The sequence below is a fragment of the Podarcis cretensis genome, assembly GCF_951804945.1.
Source record: "Podarcis cretensis genome assembly, chromosome: 2".
NCBI lineage: Eukaryota > Metazoa > Chordata > Lepidosauria > Squamata > Lacertidae > Podarcis > Podarcis cretensis.
In genome coordinates this window covers 44,134,590-44,157,937 of record NC_137171.1, presented here as the reverse complement: position 1 = coordinate 44,157,937, position 23,348 = coordinate 44,134,590, and the positions used below count along the sequence as shown (strand labels likewise).

The 23,348-nt window shown below is 42.9% G+C and overlaps 1 protein-coding gene across 2 annotated transcripts; it reads right to left on the bottom strand.

The window, feature by feature from the left end:
• Positions 1-684: 684 nt before the first annotated feature.
• LOC307210560 (uncharacterized protein) lies at positions 685-18,854 on the bottom strand. 2 transcript variants are annotated; one of them, XM_079966535.1, is made up of 9 exons: positions 18,609-18,854; positions 17,195-17,305; positions 15,710-15,772; positions 13,065-13,190; positions 12,475-12,579; positions 10,863-10,988; positions 9,371-9,522; positions 7,816-7,925; positions 685-2,015 (listed from the first exon to the last, which is right to left on the bottom strand). In XM_079966535.1, the coding sequence occupies exons 1-9, from the start codon at positions 18,697-18,699 to the stop codon at positions 1,886-1,888; spliced, it is 1,014 nt and encodes a 337-aa protein (XP_079822661.1). In that variant the 5' UTR covers positions 18,700-18,854; the 3' UTR covers positions 685-1,885. The 2 variants fall into 2 exon arrangements, with proteins under 2 accessions (XP_079822661.1, XP_079822662.1); XM_079966536.1 differs by lacking the exon at positions 18,609-18,854 and adding an exon at positions 14,481-14,547 and having other exon boundaries at positions 13,065-13,209.
• Positions 18,855-23,348: the final 4,494 nt, after the last annotated feature.

The following is a 23,348-nucleotide window of genomic DNA, read 5'->3' as shown; positions in this document are numbered from 1 at the left end:
TGGCCTACAGGAGAATTCCAGAATTAGCCAATCACGTGCAGCCCATTGTGTAAATAATGTATATAAAGCAGATATTTTGGGGGAACTTTCATTCCTCACTACTATGAGCTGAATAAAGAACATGAAATCCACACTTGACTCTGAGTACATTTCACAATCCATGCTCTTCTTTGTCACCAGAGAGCTCAAAAATTCCCTGTGCCTCATTATCGTGGGTGGGATCAACTTCCTAGTCCTGCTAGTGGAAGCTTATGCAAGGATGTCTCCTCCCTCTACATCTCCCCAAACAGGCTGTGGAGCAGGAAACTCAGAACAGGCCACAGGGGAGAAGAGAGGGGACTGTTCCATCTGGCAAGCTGAGAAGCTTACACTGGTGGAACAATTGCCATAGTGCTGCATTGAATACCCTTGTTACAACCATGGCCTTGCAGATGCTTTTGATTTCACCTTGCACTTGATGCTTCAAGGCATTGGTCTGATCCATGCTACCCTGGATAAATTTCAGTGGTTCACAGACCTTATATTTGATTGATTACAAAGTGATTGATTTGTTAAGTTGTGGGTGAACATATCAGACAACACAGCGATTCTTCAAACAGCTCTTGCTTATTCACAGGCCAGAACTGAACTGAAGGGTTTAGCCAGCCTGCTTATATAGAGCTTCTTGCATGAATAAGGCTCATATGGATTGGTAGATTTTTTTATTAGAATCATTGTTGGCAGGCAGTAATAGAAAGTACCGCAAGGCAGTTGTAACAGAAAAGCACTTATGCTTAGGAATTTAAAATATTTTTGGGGAAGCCATGGGTTCATACACCAATAATATAACTTCCACCAGACAGTACTGTTAACTAAACAGTCACAATTTGATGCAATGCTAATTTTCCACCAATAAACCTGTGATGGTTCATTCTTGGAGTGATTCCCTAACTCTCAGTTAGTTTCTTTTCACCAACACACACACACCTATTTTGCTAACATAGCAAACAATGATTCAGCACAGAAAAATACTTTTACTACGCTTCTTGAGCTTGGCTGTTGGTAACAGGTGCGGGCCATGCCCATGCTGGGGCCACAGTATTTAATTTGCAAATGTTGTGGGTAAGCAATGGTCAATAATAGTCCTTTGGTGAATGAGGTTGCTGCTAAAGTGTATTGACTGCCACATACCCTGTGCAGACTTGTGCTGCAGAAGCACTTTCCACTGCTATTAAGGTCTTTCTGTGGTTTTGTAGCCGGAAGTATTGTTTTCTCCCTTATATTTATGGCAAAGGATGAAAAGGAGGCCCCATGTGTCTCACATGTATGCATTATTAAGCTGGTAATCCTTCCTTATCAGCACATGTGCTTATGCACAGTATCAAATTAGGAGCCGATGCTCACACACAGACACAGATTCACTCAGATGCATTCTGCCACATACACTGGAAGATTCACATTAAGCAGCACCTGCACCCAAATAGGCATGCAGATCTGGGCAAGTACACAACACACCCATTCTGTCAACACACAGCAGCAACTTTAGCAACAGATGCAACTAAAGCAAAGTGGAAACAGGAGCCTTTGGGCTTCCACGCTTCAGAAGACACAATGGGTCAATTTGCATAAGGTTGGTTCAACATGATTCAAAGAGAAACGAGATGTTTGTTAACCCTGAGCAAGAAGCAAAAGTTGCAGTCAAGCATTCATAGAGGAGGGTCCCTAAAATCAGAGGGTGGAAACAGATGAGGAGGTCTGCTCAGTGGTGCTCGGCTAAAATAAGCCTCTTTCGGAAGCGATGTGTGCATGCCTGCGATGAGATGACTGCAAAGGGACCCAGGATATTTTAAAGGTGAAAGTTTTCCCAGGCTTGAGTAGCGTTGCAGTATAGAGAGGAGGAGCTTGACTAGCATTTCTGTTCACAGATCCAGTACTCATTTCCATGGCATGCAGCATCGTTCCATTTCCCATTGAAAAGGAGGGTAGCGCAGTCCTCACCCTGCAACGCATTATTGGGTTCTCCAGGCCCCCAGAAGCTGGTGGTGGCAGTGAATAGGTGAAGTTAAAGAGCAAGAGAAGGGGATTAAAAAAAAACACAGATTAATAAATATCCTATATGCCATAAACACTAGGGGCAGCCATATTTTCCCATGGAATCCCGTGTGAGAGCAACGGAATGTCATCAAGTCACATCACAGCCAGCAACAGGGATCTTCCTTATTTCTCCCTTCCCCAAGATTCTTGTATGCACAGTATTTATTGTCTCATTGTTATTATCGTGTTCATCACTTTCATATACGTAAATGCATTCACTGGGCTTCTCTCGATGTATTCATAATGTTGTAGATCTTTCCAAATGGACATTAGCCTCTCGAGTTGTTTGGTCACCACCTTTTCACCCACTGTGGCAAATGAAGAACCTAATTTTCAGGTGGCTTTAAAAAAAATTTTTTTTTAAGGGGAAAGACTCTCAAATAGCTAAGAATAAAACCTCCATGTAACCCTGCCTTCCAGATGCTGGAAACAAACTGGTTAAATGGCTATCACCAGAATGCTCTGCTTGTGAGCTTTGAGAAGCATCTGATGGGCCATTGTTGGAGACCAAAGGCTGATTTTGGTGGACGTTTGGATCTTTAGCATTAGATTGTGTGAAATGAAACTTGGAATCTGAAACCTCGAAGCTCGTGCTTTGTACAGGAAACTCAAATATTACCCCCAAACTGATGTTTCCTGATACTTGAGACCATTAAGAAAACACACACACACAGCACGTATGTATATATTCTAGCAGCACACATGTGAAAACCTGTGAAAACAAGTCCCATAAGTTAATTGTGCATTGTGGGAAGAATTGCTCTCTCTTGTATGCCATGAGTCTACTGCCCATCAAAGTCATTAGGTGTCACAGATTTCTAGCCTTCTGAGAAAGGAGGGGGGATGCCCTTGTCTATTTTCTCCACACCATTCATGATCATATAAACTTATTCATGACCCCACCCACAGCTCTCTTTCTTCTACGCTCCGAATCCTCAAATAATTTCAGTGCTATTTTTCTAGAAAAAGGGATGTCAGAATTCACAATGAATGCCTACCTTGTTCACTTATAATGGCAATGACACTCACCTGAGAACTGAGTTCCAGAGAGTTACAGCTGAAAAAAAGCCCTGGATTTAGTCCAGAAATGCAGACCCTTGGGGATAGGATGACCACTTGCACATCATCATGTCCCCCCCCAACCCCATGGAAATACATTACCAAAAAAGAGGACGAAATAAATATTTCTAATTCATTCATACACATACAAATTTAGGAAAAGTGCTATAATATAAGCAGAAGTACAATCAAGTTCACCTTAGCAGGGTGCTGAGTTTGTTGTCCAGGAGCTAACTGTTGATGGGCCCCTTCAAGGCCCTCCTATGCTCTCCCTTCTTAAGTCTCTTAGTCTTTGAACTGAACATGGACCAGACAGCTATTCAAAAAGAGGACTATCCTCTGTAAAGGAATCTACCCTACTTATGGCCCTCCATGTATTGCTGGACCCCCAACTCTCAACCAGCATGGCTAATGGTCAATGATAGTGGGAGGTGTAGTCCAACATCTTCTGGGCCATAGGTTCCACAGCCCTGCCTAGCCTTGCTTCTCATCTTTGTCTGTGCATTTGGAGGCACAGGACGTTGTCTAAGGAAGGAGGGAAGTAAAGATATTTCAGGCTTTTAAAAGGAAAGCAAGAAAACTGTTGCTCCTGATAATGTAATCTGCTATCGTCATTCTGCAGGGCACGTTATAAGTCACAAGGGGAGGGGGCCAACATTTTAATTGCACCAGAAAGAGAGGAAAAAGCATTCTGGCTCTCCAAAGAATTTCCAAGAGTTGCAGTTTTCATGTGTAGATGCCATGCCCTTTCAAAAGGATAATTGCAAAATGTCAGCTCCTGAGCCTAAAGTTCTCAAAAAGACAGGGCAGTCATGGGACGTATCCCATGGGTCTGATTCAGCTATATTGACATGTTTATTTAATTTAGACTCCGAGAACACAGGGAAGGAAATGTAAAAGACAACAGAGAAGGGAAGTTAAACAAAAGACAGTTCTTTCTTAATAAAAGATTGGTTATTTCCCAAGCAAAGTGAATGGGAGGCAAGAGGGAAGTACTTAGAAAATTTTGTGATAACACCCCAGGAAATATGTCATCTCTGCATTTTTGCAGACAATAATCCCCAGCCAAATTCTTTGCAAAATTCCCTGCAGGTCTTTTTTAGGGTTTGGGGTAAGGAAACATTATATTTTATACTTTTTGTCCAATTTGTACTCCAGAGGGTTCAGAAAGACTGGAAGAGATTCACAGTGTTTTGAAATAATTTGTTGGAGCACTATGGAAATCTCATGCTCTTACTGACTGAACTATCCCTGTTCTCTCAGTTTCTCATTTTTTTCTGACCTTAAATTCAGCTCTCCACATTTTGCAGCAATTTGAAATCCTCATGAAAATTCATCAACATATTAGTACATATTTCTCCTAATAAACATATTTTTATATTCAGTTTTATACATATTTTTGCAAGCAGCTTCCTCTAATATACTGCACTGTTGTGTGTTATTTTCACCACAATAATCATTTTTATGCACACAGTCCCCTAATATATACCTTTTAGGAAAGATTAGTTGGCAAACTGCATATCAAAATCTGGCTAAGTGTGAATTTTGAAGGATAGATGTGTACTGGCTCACTTACTGTTTCAGAAAGTGCAGATTTAATAGATTTGGCTTCAGATGAGACCTGAATCAAATTTCACCCCCATCCCTACAATGCACTGCCTTCAGTATATTATCTGGTGCAGGTCTTTCTGTCAACCAGGTAATGGCAAACACTTGTCTTCTAAATCACCAGTGGGACCAGTAGTTTTTATTACCTACTCAGTGGGGAAAGCTCTTAGCAGTGCAGTAAAAGGGAGGCCTTTCATAACTTGTTGTACTCTATGGGGAGGGATGAACTTTTACAAGCTGTGGGTGAGAACCTCTCACTAAATGAAGCCCTTAAATATAGATATCGCCTTCTTCTAAAAAGCGCTATATGGCAGCTGAGTTTAGAAGCTTTTTAATGCTTCCCAATTTCTCTTTTATTGAATGTGCTCTTTATGTGCTATTAAAAAGCATTCAAGCTTACATACATAATCAACAACATAATTTACTATCATGAGGGTCTGTTTGAGCTCCTGTTGCCCTAGTGGTAGGCTTCAGAAATCCCTAGGCAACAGCTCACTTCCCTATCATAAATTACCTTTAGTCTCTGCTTAGTAGTACACTTCCAGCCAATGCAGCAATCGCCTTTTTGCATACATTTTAAAAAGAAAAAAATTAAGTGTTTTTACTTCTTTTTGTTCTTAAATTATATATCTGTTTGCTGCCCTGGGCTCCTTGGAGTGGAAAGGCAGGATATAAATTCAATAAACAAAATATGGAAGGGGTGGCAAAACTCTTTCAGGCCAAGGGCCATATTCCCTCCTAGGCCACCTTCCCTTCCAAGGGCCATTTGCCAGGGAGGGGCGCAGAAGCAAAAGTGAGAGCTAGTGTGTAGTGGTTAGAGTGCTGGACCCAGGAGACCCGAGTTCAAATCCCCACTCAGCCATGAAGCTCACTAAGTGACCTTGGGCCAGTCACTGCCTCTCAACCTAACCTACCTCACAGGATTGTTGTGGGGAGTACATGAGGAAGGGGGGAACCATGTAGATCATCTTGAGCTCATTGGAGAAAGAGGTGGGATATACAGTAAATGCAATAAATAAATAAAAGTGGGCAGAGCAACAAATGTAAATTTTATCTTTGTATACAGTGGTACCTCAGGTTACAGACGCTTCAGGTTACAGACTCCGCTAACCCAGAAATAGTACCTCAGGTTAAGAACTTTGCTTCAGGATGAGAACAGAAATCATGCTCCGGCGGTGCAGCGGCAGCAACGGGAGGCCCCATTAGCTAAAGTGGTACCTCGGGTTAAGAACAGTTTCAGGTTAAGAATGGACCTCTGGAACGAATTAAGTTCTTAACCAGAGGTACCACTGTATAAGGTAGTTTTACACCTCTCACACACCCCATTCTCTATCCTCCATGAAGGCAAGAAGAAAGCATAATCGAAGTCCAAGGACACGTTCCAGCCAAACAAAAAAACTCAAGTGGGGTGTTTGTGTACAAAAAGGACTGTTGAGGGATTTGGCCTGGGGATAGGGTGTGTGGCCAAGGAGCAGAGTGTGGCTTGTAGAGAGTCCCAAGCGCTCTAGGGAGAAGCTGAATGGCTGCACTTCCCTGGCAGAAAATAAAGGGTAATGCCTCACAGATTTTGAGCTATCATTCTACCTCAGAAGTAGTTTCTCATTAAGCAGCCCATTTAGCAAACAGATGCAAGAGCTGACAAAGACTGAATTTTTTTTGTGGTGCACCCATTCTCAGATCTGCTGAGCCCTAATCAGAAATATAACACTGTAGTATGACCTACATACCAATATTTGCCTTTTGTAACTTCAGTCTAGATCAGGAATGTTGCACAAAAGGCTTAGAAGCTACATAAAGGTAAAGGTAAAGGACCCTTGACAGTTTAGTCCAGTCACAGACGACTCTGGGGTTGCGGCACTCATCACGCTTTACCGACCGAGGGAGTCAATGTTTGTCCGCAGACAGTTTTTCCGGGTCATGTGGCCAGCATGACTAAGCCGCTTCTGGTGAACCAGAGCAGCACACGGAAACACCATTTACCTTCCCGCTGGAGTGGTACCTATTTATCTACTTGCACTTTGATGTGCTTTCGAACTGCTAGGTTGGCAGGAGCTGGAACTGAACAACGGGAGCTCACTCCGTCGCGGGGATTCGAACCACCGACCTTCCAATCGGCAAGTCCTAGGCTCAGTGTTTTAGAACACAGTGCCACCCGTGTCCCTTAGAAGCAACATAGGGTTCCCAATTTTATGGGTTCCTAACAACATCCCTTACCACATTCCACACAAATTGCTGGATCAGCCTTGGGGCTGGGAGGCTGATATACTTTGTGGGGCAAAAGGGCTAATGACTATCTGCAGCTACTAAGAATTACGTCCTGCTATATGCTGAAGTAGCATCTGTGGGTGAATGTTGAACCCTACTTAAGAGGAAGTAGAGAGCACCTGATTCTGTAGGTCAATGCAAAGCACATTCCCTCCCCTTAAATATTAGACTGGTGCCATTTCTATTGTCTTTCTGGGACCTACTGAAGACCTCCTTTTTTCAGCAATCCTTTCAGATCTTTCCCAGTCTGCATCTGCAGGGGGTTTTTTACATACATTTTTAAGCTGCTGTGACACTTGTTGTTTGCTGCTCTGGGCTCCTCTGGGAGGAAGGGCAGGGTATAGATTTAATAAATATAATAAATTATATATGCCATGCCTTTTAGTTTTAATTCAATAAATATTTTGAAGTGGTAATTTGACAGATCTGTTATTACATGTTCTAACATCTTTCTGTTTTTAAATATGTAACTGAGATAGAATTGATGGGTTGGCACTGAATTCAGATGGAAATCATCACTCTCAGTGAGCAGCCATGAGCAACAGAGAGATGGTAAACTTGGTCCTCTCGTTCATTTGATTTGGCCCCTCCAGCCCACATTATCTTGAGAAGCCATGATGGCTTTGTTATGGCATGGACTTCTGTCACTGTGACACCTTACTAGATGCACGAGGAAATGCTTCAGCCCCAAGATCAAGGAACCTTCATTCTCCAAAGATATTCTGAAAATCTCTGCAGTTCTTCAGTGCAAACTCTCCCAATGTAAATGGGACATTTCTGTTAAAAAGAACTTAACGGGGAATTACTTACGAGATAGACAAGGGAGTGCCATCCACCCAGCGCCACTCCCCTTCCTTGACGGTATCACTCAGGCCAATCCAAAACACATGCTCACCAGCAAGTTGTTTTACCAGAAAACTCTACGTGGGGAAATAGAGAAGATTATGTCCAGTTGTTTATGTCTCGGTCACAAATATGAAAAACATATGGAGAGGAATTCAAAGTTGTAATTTAGGGTAAGCATTTTTACTTGTCCAATGGAATGTTTTCTGCCTCTGTGTGCTGTTCCAAGGGTTCCCCTGATCCTCCTGAGTCAATTTTGGGAGGCACAAGGGAAGGAGAGAGGGGACAGACCTGTTGAGCATGTGGAAGTCCTTGCACAATGCTCTCACTGGCAGAATGCATTAGCTGAATCCTGCTCATGCTGTTTTCCTTGTCTTCAGGCATGTGCTACTTTGATTTATGGTTGGGCTACATAAGGAACCAAGGGGGAAAGCTTGCAGAGAAGAAGGCTGGAATAGTAATTCCCATCATGCAGCACAGTGACATATTAGAGCACAAGTGGGGAACCCACAGTCCTTCAGATGTGGTTGAACTCTAACTCCCGCTAGCTCAGTGGATGATGGGAGCTGGTGTCCTAACAAACTATGGAAGGCCACAGCTGAACAAAACCAAATCTATGAGATGGAAGAGACAATTTGCAGTACAAAGACCAAAGCACTTATGTTAAACTGCAGGTCCATGTAGAATGACTGGGCTCAAGGCTGGCGCTTGCATGAAGCAGAGTAAAGCAATTTGCCTCAGGCAGCTGATCTGACCTCCATCCTGGCCCTGCCTCCACTAGTGCGCCACTGCCAGCCCCATTGCACTGCTGCTAGTGTGAGGGAGTGTGAGTGTAGTGGTTAAGAGCGGTGGACTCGTAATCTGGTGAACCGGGTTCGCGTCGCTGCTCCTCCACATGCAGCTGCTGGGTGATCATGGACTGGTCACACTTCTTTGAAGTCTCTCAGCCCCACTCACCTCACAGAGTGTTTGTTGTGGGGGAGGAAGGGAAAGGAGAATGTTAGCCGCTTTGAGACTCCTTCGGGTAGTGATAAAGCGGGATATCAAATCCAAACTCTTCTTCTTCTTCTGCTAGCACTGGCACAGCTTTGCCCACACCAGGCTTCCTCAAACTTGGCCCTCCAGATGTTTTGAGACTACAATTCCCATCATCCCTGACCACTGGTCCTGCTAGCTAGGGATCATAAGAGTTGTAGGCCAAAAACATCTGGACAGCCGAGGTTGGGGAAGCCTGGCCCACACCATCACCACTGCCACCACAGTGCCCTCGCCCTCACTGCTACATTGTGACGGCAGCACAGGGGGAGCTGCGGGCAAGGGAGCAATAGCACTGGCAAGTCTTGCAGCAGCACCAGCATGGCAGTGTGAGCAGGGAGGAGGCCTGGATCTGCAAGGGGGTGAGGGAGGCATTTTGCCTACAGCGGCACAATGTCTTGGGCTGCCCCTGACTGAGCTAGCGAATACATGAACCATGGTTCCCACTTGTCTCAGTAAAAGAAGACAAGGAAAGCAGAACACTTACCTGTTCCGCCTGGATGTTAATAATAACCAAGTGAGCTCCTTCTTTCTCACAAGATTGCTTGGCAGCCAACCACGGTCTTTTTGATGTTGAAAAGAAGTAGCAGTGTTTTTCAAATAGCACCCAGTTCTGTGGGCAGCCAGTGCACAACTCCTCTGGAAGAGTAAAAGTATTCAAGTAAGAAACAGTGCTGGATCGCTCACACGGTAGAGAATCTTTGGAAGTGAGTTGATTTTCCTTTCTTCACCTTCACCTTGCTGCTGTTATTGATTCATATAGTGCCATCAACGTACATGGCTCTGTACAGATTTAAAATAAAAAATGGATTAAAATGCATAATTCACAAGCCATCACATTGGGTATAATAAAACTAACTAGCCAAACCCAAAGGCCTGAAAAATTTTTTTTTAAAAAATTAAAGAGATTTAAACATACAAACTGAGAGGGCAGCCCGCAAATGTTCCAAAAGATTATTCCAAGCAGCAAGAGAAAAAGGACAAAGACTCAACAAAGAGCAAGGAACCCTTGGATGAGTAAGAAGCATGGAATCAGAAGAACGAAGTGAGCAACTAGGCAAAGGCGGAGCTAGCCGCTCCAGCACCTGGAGTGGCGCACATCATAGCTGTCAACTTTTCCCCTTTTTAAAGGGAAATCCTATTCAGAATTTCCCTTTAAAAAAAGGTAAACGTTTGCAGCTATGATGCACGTGCTGTGCACCCAGGGGCGGGGCTAGCGATGTCACCCCCCCCCCCCATGAATGACACCCAGCGCGGACTGCACCCACCGCACCCCCTTCCTCCGCCAGTGCAACTAGGTCCATAGAGGAGCACCGAGGCCAAGAGATAGGAAGGAGGTTGACCACAAAGAGCTTTAAAAGTAAAAACAAGAAGCTTATCAAGTATTCTAGAGTTAACAGACAGCCAATGAAGTGACTGCGAGAGAGGAGAAACATAATCCGATCAAATCACCAAGAAAATCATCTTTGCTGCAGCATTTTGAGACTTTTTATAGTAGTGGAGTCTGTGCCCCTCACTTGCCACCTACCCCATCCCCAAACTCCCCATGCCTAGACTTTGCATATAAATAGCCCTCACCAAACCCACCTCCCCACACTAACTCCTTTGCTCACCAGCTGAGTCTATCCCCTCACCAACACCCCACACCTTCTTACCAACTTACCTCAGGCCCTAGATGTCACCCCAAAAAATTTCCCTCCAATTATTGCCTTAGACCAGAGCTTTCCAAACAGTGTGTCGCGACATGCTAGTAAAATAAACAATAAACAGCCCAGTGGGGGAGCACCATGGCAAGGATGCGAGAAATGGCAGTCGGGGAATCTGTGGCCCCCACCTGGGTCTGCTCTTCAACCACAAATGGTGGCAGCAGTGGCAGCAGATTATCTGGCTAGCTGGCCACTGCTGTCTCCTTCCTATGCTGTTCCACCGAGAAGCTACTAGATTTTCTGATCCTATCATAGGTATTTGAATGGTCTCACCTGTGAAGTTACGATACTCTTCCAGCAACTGTATCACATCTTTGGCCATTCTGCCAGTCAGCCTTTTCAACTCAGTCACTTCGTCCAGCACAGAGGGAGTCAATTTTCCTTCTGCTTTCAACTCAGCTAAGGAACAAAAAAAGATAACAGAATCAGCAGGTGCATTTCACTGGGGTCTCTCAGGATATCCTTCCAAGAAGCTAACAGACAGGTGCCTCCCTTCCTTCATTGATATTTTTCAAATTTAGGGCATGAATATACATTATAATTCAATATTGGTTACCCCTATGCCTATACTTACACTATATGTACTATATTTTTTTCCATTTGTTCAGGCACGTCAACACGAGTCTCGCAATCCTGCAATTATTGTTATAATTGAACTTGTTAGTCTTCAAGTGACTTCCAACACATTTAGAAACATAAGAAACATACACCATTAACAAATTCGTACACACTCCACAACAGTCACAAGCTGATGTTTTTACCTCATTCATCTTTTACCTGATCGTCTTTGGAATTTATATCTCATCCTTCCATGATTCTCCCAATAATGACTTATAGTGCAACGAAAACAACAATAAAGGAATAAAACACAAAGGAAAAATACTAAAGGAACCATTGAAGAACAGCCAAACCACAGATAAATAAAGAAATAAAAAACAGATAATGGTGTGTTAACATTTGATGACTTCTACAGAGTACTTTATGGTGAAATCCAATGTCTTATAAGAAGGAAGTCTACTGAGTTCAGCAAGACTCAGCCAAGGGAAGTGGGTATAGAATGGCTATCTGGTACATGTTTACTCAGGTATTAGTCTCACTGTGCTAAAGGCAGCTTATTTCCAAGTAGTAATATTGTTGGCATTTTTATCCCAGCTTTCCATCACTCAGTGTTCTAAAGAGCTTACAGAAAACCATAAATACTATTATTAGGACTTACATTATATTCCTTCCTCCTCCTGGGGAAATACAGAGCAAGATGATGAGGTCTACAAGATCACATAATGCCCATATAAGATGGCCAGGAGAGAAAGAGGACAGGTCTCATGCATCTTTGATAGTTGTATAAGAAGGAAGATGACAAGGTACCCCTTACTGAAATTTTATTTATTTTTATTTCTATTTATTCAATTTAGATACCGCCCTACCCCTGCAGGTCTCACGGTGGTTCATAGGATAAAATCACAATATAAAAACACAGAATGCATAATAAAAATAAAACCAGAAACAACCGAATAACCCCCTCCCCCCAAAAAACCCACATTTTAAAAGGGCATTGGATGACAATCAACCAAAGGCCTGATTAAAGAGGAATGATTTTGCCTGGCACCTAAAGGTATACAATGACGGCACCAGGTGAACCTTTCTGGGGAGAGCATACCACAAGCGGGGACCCACTGAAAAAAAGGCCCGTTCTCGTGTTGCCACCCTCTGGACCTCTTCTACACTACTATTAAATGTGTAGGAGCCCTTTCCCCATTTTCACCTAAGCAACCTGTACCTATAGTCTCCTACAACATTTGCTGGCTATGTATCTTCTGATCATATCATATGCACTTGAACAATATCAGTGTATGATGCCTCTCACATGTGCAAGTGTGCAACTTACCTATTCCTTGTGCTACATCTTTGGCAATTCTGCCATTTTCCCTTTCCAACTCAACCAGCTCTTCTAGCACAGAGGGCACGGAATTCTGGTTTCCCATTACAGCAACTAAGGAACAGAAAATGCCGAACAAATTAGTGTCAGTTTCTTTCTCTGAGGATTTGATGTGGAGACAGCAGGTCTCCTGCCCTCCTTAGGAGTGTTACATATGTGACTTTGAATTCGGCTATACAGCTGCAAATAAAACGTTTTAAGTGTTATATAAATTGCAATATACAAATGTGACACTAGATGGTGATGGTGAGCTATGGCAAATTCAGTATATTTTTTTCAAAACCCTTTTTAAGCATCTTCACGGCGTTTTTCATATGTGTGTAGATTCCACCCTAGTCTCCACCTATGCTCTGCTTGTATATTTGTAAATAAACCCATAATTCTACCCCCAAAATGGCAAAAAGTTTAAAATTATCTGTCCTCAAAAAGCAAGACAATCCGAGATAGAGTTGCCCTGGGGCTTCTCACTATTTGGGGAAGTAGGAGTGCCTAACAATAGCACAGGACCATTAACAGTATCATTGCATGATGCTCCTCACCTGTAATGTTGTATAACTCTCCCATCACTTGTGCTACGTCTTGGGCAATTCGTCCAGACTTATTTTTCAGCTCAGCCAGTTCTTCTAGCACAGAGGGCACTGAATTCCTGCTTTCCAATACAGCAACTAAGGAACAGAAAATGCTAAAAGAATTAGCAGCTGAATTTCATAGTGACACTTCAGGATATCCTTCCCAGCAGCTGGCCTGACATATTGTCCTCTTTCCTTCATGCATGCTGACACCTTTGCTCATATTTAAGGCTTGTACATAGTGCCTTCCATGTTGGATTACCAACTCCAACAGCCATTTGCCCGGGTGATGGGAGCTGTAGTCCAACAACATCTCAAAGGTACCACATGGGCTATCCCTGTTTTATAGAACTGGATACCCCATACCCTACACTAACCTCAATTTTTTTTTAGTTAGTTCAAGCAAATGAAGTGGAGCCCTATACTACTACAGATTCTCTTTCTTCATACAGTTACACATATTAGTCTTCTGCATTCCAAATGATCCTCTGTTCTGTGCGCTTACTTGTACAGATACAAGAGCAAGGCAACAGGCTTTATCTTATGACTGGTTTACCCAAGGCCATTTCAAGGTCAAATAATCCAGCTTCATCCTAGGACAGGAATGACAATATATGCAATCTCATACCATGATGCATTGAACAAGTTTGTTATTCTTGCCATTTGTGGAATGCTTTCCCCAGGGAGGCTTGCCTGAAACCATCATTATATATCTTTAGGTGCCAGGCAAAAACCTTCCTCTACAACCAGGGCTTTGGCCTTTAACTATCTGTGGTCTTTTAGAAGTAGTTGGGATGTTTTTGATTTATTTCTTTTTTCCTCTTGGTTTTAATGTATCTATGTGGGAGGGGAGTTGCTTTGTTTGCTTATTTGTTTGTTTAGTTGGTTGGTTGTTTAGTTGGTTGGTTGTTGGAAGTTGCTTTGGGTTGCCTTGTGCAAGATAAAGCAACTAACAAATTTGAGAAATACGTAAATAAATAATTCTTAGCACAATTAACTCAGGGCTAGAGGTTTGGAAGCGGCTGCACTAAGGCTCACAATCCTATATTTTGCTTACTTGGGGATAATACCCACTGAATTCAACAGGGTCTACAACTGAACAGACATGTATAAGACTGGAATGTTGAGTGTTCAGGTGGGCAGTGGCAACAGTCATGCTGAGGTCTTCTTGGGCCAACAGCATAATTCCTGAAGCATCCTGGTCCACCAGCTGTTCCTCATTTTTACAAAGAGTGGTGTGATTATTCCAAGTACTGCAACTACAGTTAACAATAGTCCTTTTGAGGGCACCAAGTTCTCACCATCACCCCAGCATCTCTTTTTAGAATATCTCCTGGTTTGTTTTTAGCCAGGCACCCCCTGGAGGCACTGGACTGCCTCTTCCCTGCAGATTTCTTGGACTCTTCTTAGAGCAACATAATATTCGTATTGATTCCAAACACTTCCTTTGACACTGCAGGTAACAAATGAGGTGTTATTTAGAATGAAACAGGGCACGTTCCACAGGCCAATTCTCCTGTCCGTCCCCAATGAAAAGAATGAGAGCAGCACAGATGTATAGTAGTACTGGTTACAATTAACACACGTATAACATGTGCGTCTGTTCAAAGTACTTCAAGTGCATCTAGTTGTTATCCCTTGTAACAATCCTGCAAGGGGAATGAAATATACTCAGAGTCCTGTAGTGATTTCATACTCTTTATTGCAGCTTGTAAAACAGTTTTATAAAAACCTGAGGTTTTTAAAAACCTCAGGCTTTTATAAACATTATTTACACAATGAGTCCCATCTGATTGGCTATTCTGCTTCCCTCCTGGAGCCTGATTGGTCTTTTCCTGCAGGCCAATCAGTTGTTGCATTCTAGGATCCTACTTGCCTATTCTTCTAGGATCCAAGCTTAGTACATAACAGGGAGTCAATATTATTATCCCCAATGTTGCAGATAAGGAGTCTGAGGCTGAGGGAGACTGGCTTCCCTAAGGCCTCCTAGGCTGCGTATGGACCATACATTGAAAGCACCTTATTTCCCCCAAATAATTGAAGCTCGGGGGAGGTTTTACAGTTCCCAAGTGTATTTGGTGGGGTGTGTGTGTGTGTTTTAAATGTATGGTGTGTATGCAGTCCTAGTGAGTTCATGACAGAGGCAACATTCAGTCTCTTAGCCACCACATGAAACCAGTAGTTGTGCTGTTGCACATTCCACAAATGAGGCTTGTCCAGAAGAAATTCAGTGCACTTTGTCCATAGCCTTTTGTGATAGCACAGGAAATTCTGTTTTATGATTCAGAATAAAGCCTCTTTAATCTGATTATTTTGGTATAAACTTCCCCAATCTAGTTTGAATCAGCATGATCGTGCTATTCTGCAGCTGAAATCTGCCTTTGTAAAAACAGTCATATGCAAATAAAAGACCCATATATTTGAAGCCTCCCACAAAATTCCCCGCAGTGCCATACTCACCTCTGATTTTTCAGTATTACCAAGATGTGTGTTATCAACCATTAAATCTAACAATGCAAGCCACCTCACGAGTTCTAAAAAAAGGGGCCTAGAACTCGTTCCAAGGATTTCCGTCTTTACTAGGGTGTAAAAGATACAATAGCAGAAGAACTTACTAGAAGCGAACATCTGTGACCATTGAGTGTTCCTCCTGCTGTTATCTTCGAACATAGCTGAGTCTAAACACAAGAATAATATTTCAGTTTGGTCACATATTTTGGCCTGTGAGCACACACACATTCTGTAAGGAACTCAAATTCAGCTATAAAGTAATCATATAATAATCTCCATGGTGTTCAAAACATTTCTTCCAGGGCAACAAAGATATGTTGTTTTGTTATACTACTTTAATTACACAGTAGGTATGGGCACTGACTACAAATCTGGTTCTGGTCTGCTTCAGTGCTTTTGTGTGGGGGAAAAGAGATGTACCTCTAGGTAAGAAACCAGCCAAAGTTCAGACAAATAGGTCAAGGGGCTTTTGTGCTAGGCATCTTTAAAGTTGGTTTGGGAGGGAAAGGGGATTTGTGGGCAATAACTTTATTATAAAATAGAATACATTGTAGAGATGCCTCTAGGAAAGGAGCCTGCAAAATACCAAAACAGGGAGCTATATGAAGAGAACGCCTTTAGGCTTGTGTTCTGTTCAACCAGCTCCAAAACTCACGAAAATTTAGCGCAAATCTAACTTGAAAGGACTGGAAGTATAAGCATGTGGCACAGAAACAAAAGGTCTTAAGTGTCCAGCACTTCCCAAGCAAGCAGCGCTAGCAGAACTAGCAAAGAGCACAGAGCAGATGAAAACAAGGTGATATATTACAACAACATTTGAAGCAATGTGATTAGAGATCCCTGATAAAATCATACCCTCTCATTAGAACACGCATGGGGAATTGCCTCTGGCCAGTGGGCCAGATCGTTATCTCACCCACCTGTCAGTCACCTGATATTACAATGACATCAGGCAGTTGTGGCTGGCAGGAGAGCTTGGGCTGAGCTGAGTTGCTGTCCCAGTTTCATCAAAATGCCATGTATCTCTGCTGCTTACTGGAAGGAGAGAGAGAAGGCATGGGGTGAAGTGTGGGAAGCTGAGCACATGGTGGCATTCCACCACTGCACTGCACCACAGTGAGCTCTCTGCACATCACCCCTCTCCCGCTTGATAAACAGCAATGATGCGCGGGAGAATAATTTAGCTGACCTCATGGGTTCATCTCTATGAAGGTAGTGTTAAGGGAAAGGGACACACAATCACACATTTTACTCTGGATTAATTCTATGGAAATAGCTTCCACACTATAGATCCATAGTCACAATCACAATTCATTTCCAGAAGTGTTAGTCTGCGTAGCAAAAGCCACAGTTACAACAACAGCAAAAAGATTTGCGTGGCACCTCACTTCTGGTGAAGGGTACAGGAGTCCATAAAACCTAAGCAATAATAAATGTGTTAGTCTTTAAGGTGCCATAACCCATCATCAAAATCCAGCTTAACATTCAGCATCGTTAAAACATTGACACTTCTTCCATTAGAAAAACAAGGTAGCAGGAGGCTAGTGTCCTCTCATAGGAATGGCATTTCTTCTTTCAGAAAGACTTACCATTTCTGAGGCTCTGAGTGAGAAGGGCTATGCAACACACAAGGCCAATGCCCAGTATGGCACAGCAGATGATAACAGGATTCCTTCGGATGAACTGGGGGCTATGGAAACCTGTGAAAGATAAGGGAAACAAATAAGAATCAGCAATGGAGAAGAAGTGGAAGCTGAGGGAAGCAGGCAGGTGGGCAGGCAGAAAGGATAGTTTTGGATTATAGCTTAATAGACATCAGCATCTTTCAAAGTTGGCAATGTCACCACTGCAGTTTACCAGGAAGCTGGGGGCAGAGAGGTCATTGCAGTGTGGATGCCCCAGTAAGGGAACCTTACTCAGTTGAAAATGCTTGGTTTAGGCAGAAGAACCAAAGTTAACTTTGACTGACTGCTATAGAGTTCATATAACTGCATACCTCTAGTAGTCAAAGTTATTTATAAGATGTAACTAAACCCCCAGTTGTCCAAATAAGAAGAGAGTGTCCTTCCTCCCCTTAAAGTTAGCACATTGTTGTCAAAAACTGGAGGATGTGACAATCCAAAACATAAATCTCAAATCCGTAAGAATCGCCCTCACCCCTATCCTGAATGGAAAATGTTACATTTGAAGAATGAGAAAAGAAAGCAAATGTAAAATTATGTGGATGCCCAAAAGGTATCTGGCAAGCTGCAATAAGAGATATGTCCAAATTCTGACAAGAGTAACACTGAAGGGACTCTGAGTTTTGAAGCAAAATTGCAACTTGTTGCTTGAGGGCCAAATAGAGCGCTTGACTAGTGGATCTGGACTGGTATCCCAGGCCAAGCTGCTTTTGTTATGCCGCCAAAGCCAAATGCAGAGTGAATGAGGGCAAAACTAAACACATAGCAGGCAGCTATGTACCTTGTTTTCCCTTAACTAATTGCATTGACAGAGGGGCCCAAGTCTCACTGTGAAGGCAGCACATGGGAAAGACAGACAAATCTCTTCACTTCCCCAGTGAGAGCAGAATGGAGATCATTCCCTGCTCTCCCTGGTGGAGCTAGAACCCCTAGGAGAAAGATCTCCATTGACATCAGTGGGGATTTCCCCTCCTAACACTGTTAGCTGGCTGACTGGGATGTGGGTGGTGGAATCTCCATTCTGAAAGGTTCCCACATGGTGTCTTCACAGTGAGAATTGGGCTGCTCTATCCCTGTAATTAGCTAAGGAAAAGCCAGATGTATGGCTGCCTGTTATGTATTTAAATGCACATCTAGCTTTTCCCTCAGGAAAATGTTACCAGTGTATGTTTTTCCTTCTCTATGACATCAGTGTGAGTCAATCCTTTATATGACTGATTAATTAAATTAATTATTTTAACAATTATTTATTATTTCATAATTAATTATTTTAGTGCCAACCTCCTTAACATTTCTTCCACACCCAGCTTATCTGTCATACCTCTCTTCCCAGGGAAATACCGGTAGTTCTGCTTCTCCATTGACAATTCCTCTTGCCTTGAAGGGTCCCATATGTTAGGTGATGCTTCCATCTCCTCAGCTGCTCAGGAACCTTTGTCAATACCTTATATACCAATTCCCCTGGGACAGCCGCTGTAGTCTTAATTACAGCAAACACATGGGAGGAAAAAAGATTTATGTGGCACCTTAAAAGAGTAATAGATTTGTTGTGGCATGACCTTCCACGTAGTAGAGACGCTTCATCAGATGTCTTTTATACCGAGGAACTGTTGGTGTTTCAATGCACATGTGACTGACTCAAGATTTAATCCCACTTCCCCTATTCAATTTTGTAAGGCTAGGAGTTTGGGCTATGAGAGCCTGTGCTCTGAGTAGGCTTGCTAAGATGTATAAGACTGAATAAGTGCTGGAGTTGCAATGAGGTCGCCGGTGTGGTTTTTTCATGTGTAGTGGACCTGTAAAAGGGTGAAAGAGTATTGGGAAATAAATTTATAATGAACTGAAAAAAATGTTTAAAAGCACTTTTCCAAAAAAACAACAACCAGAGTCCTTTTTGTTGGGGATAATTCAGACAGAAATTGTTGTTTAGTCGTTTAGTCGTGTCCGACTCTTCGTGACCCCATGGACCAGAGAACGCCAGGCACTCCTGTCCTCCACTGCCCCCCGCAGCTTGGTCAGACTCATGCTGGTAACCTCGAAAACACTATCCAACCATCTCGTCCTCTGTCGCCCCCTTCTCCTTGTGCCCTCCATCTTTCCCAACATCAGGGTCTTCTCCAGGGAGTCTTCTCTTCTCATGAGGTGGCCAAAGTACTGGAGCCTCAGCTTCACAATCTGTCCTTCCAGTGAGCACTCAGGGCTGATTTCCTTCAGAATGGAGAGGTTTGATCTTCTTGCAGTCCATGGGACTCTCAAGAGTCTCCTCCAGCACCATAATTCAAAAGCATCAATTCTTCGGCGATCAGCCTTCTTTATGGTCCAGCTCTCACTTCCATACATCACTACTGGGAAAACCATAGCTTTAACTATACGGACCTTTGTTGGCAAGGTGATGTCTCTACTTCTCAAGATGCTGTCTAGGCCTGTCATTGCCCTTCTCCCAAGAAGCAGGCGTCTTTTAATTTCGTGGCTGCTGTCACCATCTGCAGTGATCATGGAGCCCAAGTAAGTAAAATCTCTCACTGCCTCCATTTCTTCCCCTTCTATTTGCCAGGAGGTGATGGGACCAGTAGCCATGATCTTCGTTTTTTTTGATGTTGAGCTTCAGACCATATTTTGCACTCTCCTCTTTCACCCTCAATAAAAGGTTCTTTAATTCCTCCTCACTTTCTGCCATCAAGGTTGTGTCATCTGCATATCTGAGGTTGTTGATATTTCTTCTGGCAATCTTAATTCCGGATAGGGATTCATCCAGCCCAGCCTTTCGCATGATGAATTCTGCATATAAGTTAAATAAGCAGGGAGACAAAATGCAGCCTTGTCGTACTCCTTTCCCAATTTTGAACCAGTCAGTTGTTCCATATCCAGTTCTAACTGTAGCTTCTTGTCCCACATAGAGATTTCTCAGGAGACAGATGAGGTGATCAGGCACTCCCATTTCTTTAAGAACTTGCCATAGTTTGCCATGGTCGACACAGTCAAAGGCTTTTGCATAGTCAATGAAGCAGAAGTAAATGTCTTTCTGGAACTCTCTAGCTTTCTCCATAATCCAGCGCATGTTTGCAATTTGGTCTCTGGTTCCTCTGCCTCTTCTAAATCCAGCTTGCACTTCTGGGAGTTCTCGGTCCACATACTGCTTGAGCCTTTCTTGTAGAATTTTAAGCATAACCTTGCTAGCGTGAGAAATTAGTGCAATTGTGCGATAGTTGGAGCATTCTTTGGCACTGCCCTTCTTTGGGATTGGGATGTAGACTGATCTTCTCCAATCTTCTGGCCACTGCTGAGTTTTCCAAACTTGCTGGCATATTGAGTGTAGCACCTTAACAGCATCATCTTTTAAAATTTTAAATAGTTCAGCTGGAATACCATCACTTCCACTGGCCTTGTTATTTGCAGTGCTTTCTAAGGCCCATTTGACTTCACTCTCCAGGATGTCTGGCTCAAGGTCAGCAACCACACTACCTGGGGTATAAGAGACATCCGTTTCTTTCTGGTATAATTCCTCTGTGTATTCTTGCCACCTCTTCTTGATGTCTTCTGCTTCTGTTAGGTCCTTTCCACTTTTGTCCTTTATTATGGAAATCTTTGTACGAAATGTTCCTTTCATATCTCCAATTTTCTTGAACAGATCTCTGGTTCTTCCCATTCTATTGCTTTCCTCTATTTCTTTGCATTGCTTGTTTAAGAAGGTCTTCTTGTCTCTCCTTGCTATTCTTTGGAAATCTGCATTCAATTTCCTGTATGTTTCACGATCTCCCTTGCATTTTGCTTGCCTTCTCTCCCCCGCTATTTGTAAGGCCTCATTGGACAGCCACTTTGCTTTCTTGCATTTCCTTTTCATTGGGATGGTTTTCGTTGCTGCCTCCTGTATAATGTTACGAGCCTCCATCCATAGTTCTTCAGGCACTCTGTCCACCAAATCTAAATCCTTAAACCTGTTCCTCACTTCCACTGTGTATTCATAAGGGATTTGACTTAGATTGTATCTTACCGGCCCAGTGGTTTTTCCTACTTTCTTCAGTTTAAGCTTGAATTTTGCTATAAGAAGCTGATGATCTGAGCCACAGTCAGCTCCAGGTCTTGTTTTTGCTGACTCTATAGAGCTTCTCCATCTTTGGCTGCAGAGAATATAATCAATCTGATTTCGATGCTGCCCATCTGGTGATGTCCATGTGTAGAGTCGTCTCTTGTGTTGTTGGAAAACCGTGTTTGTGATGACCAGCTTGTTCTCTTGACAGAACTCTATTAGCCTTTGCCCTGCTTCGTTTTGATCTCCAAGGCCAAACTTGCCAGTTGTTCCTTTTATCTCTTGACTCCCTACTTTAGCATTCCAATCCCCTATAATGAGAAGAACATCCTTCTTTGGTGTCACTTCTATAAGGTGTTGTAAGTCTTCATAGAATTGGTCAATTTCAGTTTCTTCAGCACCAGTAGTTGGTGCATAAACTTGGATTACTGTGATGTTAAAAGGTCTGCCTTGGATTCGTATCGAGATCATTCTATCATTTTTGAGATTGCATCCCAGTACAGCTTTTGCCACTCTTTTGTTGACTATGAGGGCCACTCCATTTCTTTTACGGGTTTCTTGCCCACAGTAGTAGATATGATGGTCATCCGAACTGAATTCACCCATTCCCGTCCATTTTAGTTCACTGATGCCCAGGATGTCAATATTTATTCTTGCCATCTCATTTTTGACCACCTCCAACTTACCCATGTTCATGGTTCTTACATTCCAGGTTCCTATGCAATATTTTTCTTTACAGCATTGGACTTTCCTTTCGCTTCCAGGCATATCCGCAACTGAGCGTCCTTTCGGCTTTGGCCCAGCCGCTTCATCAGCTCTGGATCTACTTGTACTTGCCCTCCGCTCTTCCCCAGTAGCATGTTGGACGCCTTCCGACCTGAGGGGCTCATCTTCCAGCGTCATAACTTTTATATGCCTGTTGTCTTTGTCCATGGAGTTTTCTTGGCAGGGATACTGGAGTGGCTTGCCGGTTCCTCCTCCAGGTGGATCACGTTTGGTCAAAACTCTCCACTATGACCTGTTCATCTTGGGTGCCCTGCTCGGCATAGTTCATAGCTTCTCTGAGTTCTTCAAGCCCCTTCGCCACGGCAAGGCAGTGATCCATGAAGGGGAGACAGAAATTACCAGATGTCAAAAAACATCTCAGACAGAAATTACCAGATGTCAAAAAAGGATATTTATGAATGCCACTACCATGGCCTGTGTTTCATCAGCCCAAAAATGGAAAACGAGTGACGTCCCAAAGCAAGCAAGCACACAGGTCACCTTTGTCACAGTCAGGGCGCCTATGTCCTGGCCAGGCCTGCGCCCAATTTGTTTTTGTAGAATCTTGTTTGTTCTCAGTAGCCAAAATTATATTATCAACATATACAAGCAGAAAAGTTGTTTTCCTTCATTTGCAAGGAATCGTACAAAACAAAGCAGCACTAATAAAGAAAAGTTCCAGGGTGGCAACAGAAAGCAAACTAAAAATGCTTTTGCAGTTCATCAAAACTATCCAGCAATATCAAGTTATAGGAAAACTGCTACTATTAACAGTAATCCTTCTAGTTGGTTAATTGGTTTGGCAACTTCCATGCACGTGATGTGTGATGCTAATTACTTCCCCAAAGAGTTAAATGTGCAAGCTGGATTTCGAAGGGGCAGAGGAACCAGAGACCAAATTGCAAACATGTGCTGGATTATGGAGAAAGCTAGAGAGTTCCAGAAAGACATCTACTTCTGCTTCATTGACTATGCAAAAGCCTTTGACTGTGTCGACCACAGCAAACTATGGCAAGTTCTTAAAGAAATGGGAGTGCCTGATCACCTCATCTGTCTCCTGAGAAATCTCTATGTGGGACAAGAAGCTACAGTTAGAACTGGATATGGAACAACTGATTGGTTCAAAATTGGGAAAGGAGTACGGCAAGGCTATATATTGTCTCCCTGCTTATTTAACTTATATGCAGAATTCATCATGCGAAAGGCTGGACTGGATGAATCCCAAACTGGAATTAAGATTGCTGGAAGAATTTTATAATCAATTTTATA

Bases quoted from the DNA above. Each gene is read 5' to 3' on its own strand.
- LOC307210560 (XM_079966535.1), bottom strand. From the start codon at position 18,699: ATGGAAGCATCACCTAACATATGGGACCCTTCAAGGCAAGAGGAATTG. The intron at 17,306-18,608 runs GTATGACAGATA...TATCTTTCACAG, and splicing joins GTATTTCCCTGGGAAGAGAG to GTTTCCATAGCCCCCAGTTC. The intron at 9,523-10,862 runs GTGAGACCATTC...TTACTCTTCCAG, and splicing joins AGAGTATCGTAACTTCACAG to AGGAGTTGTGCACTGGCTGC.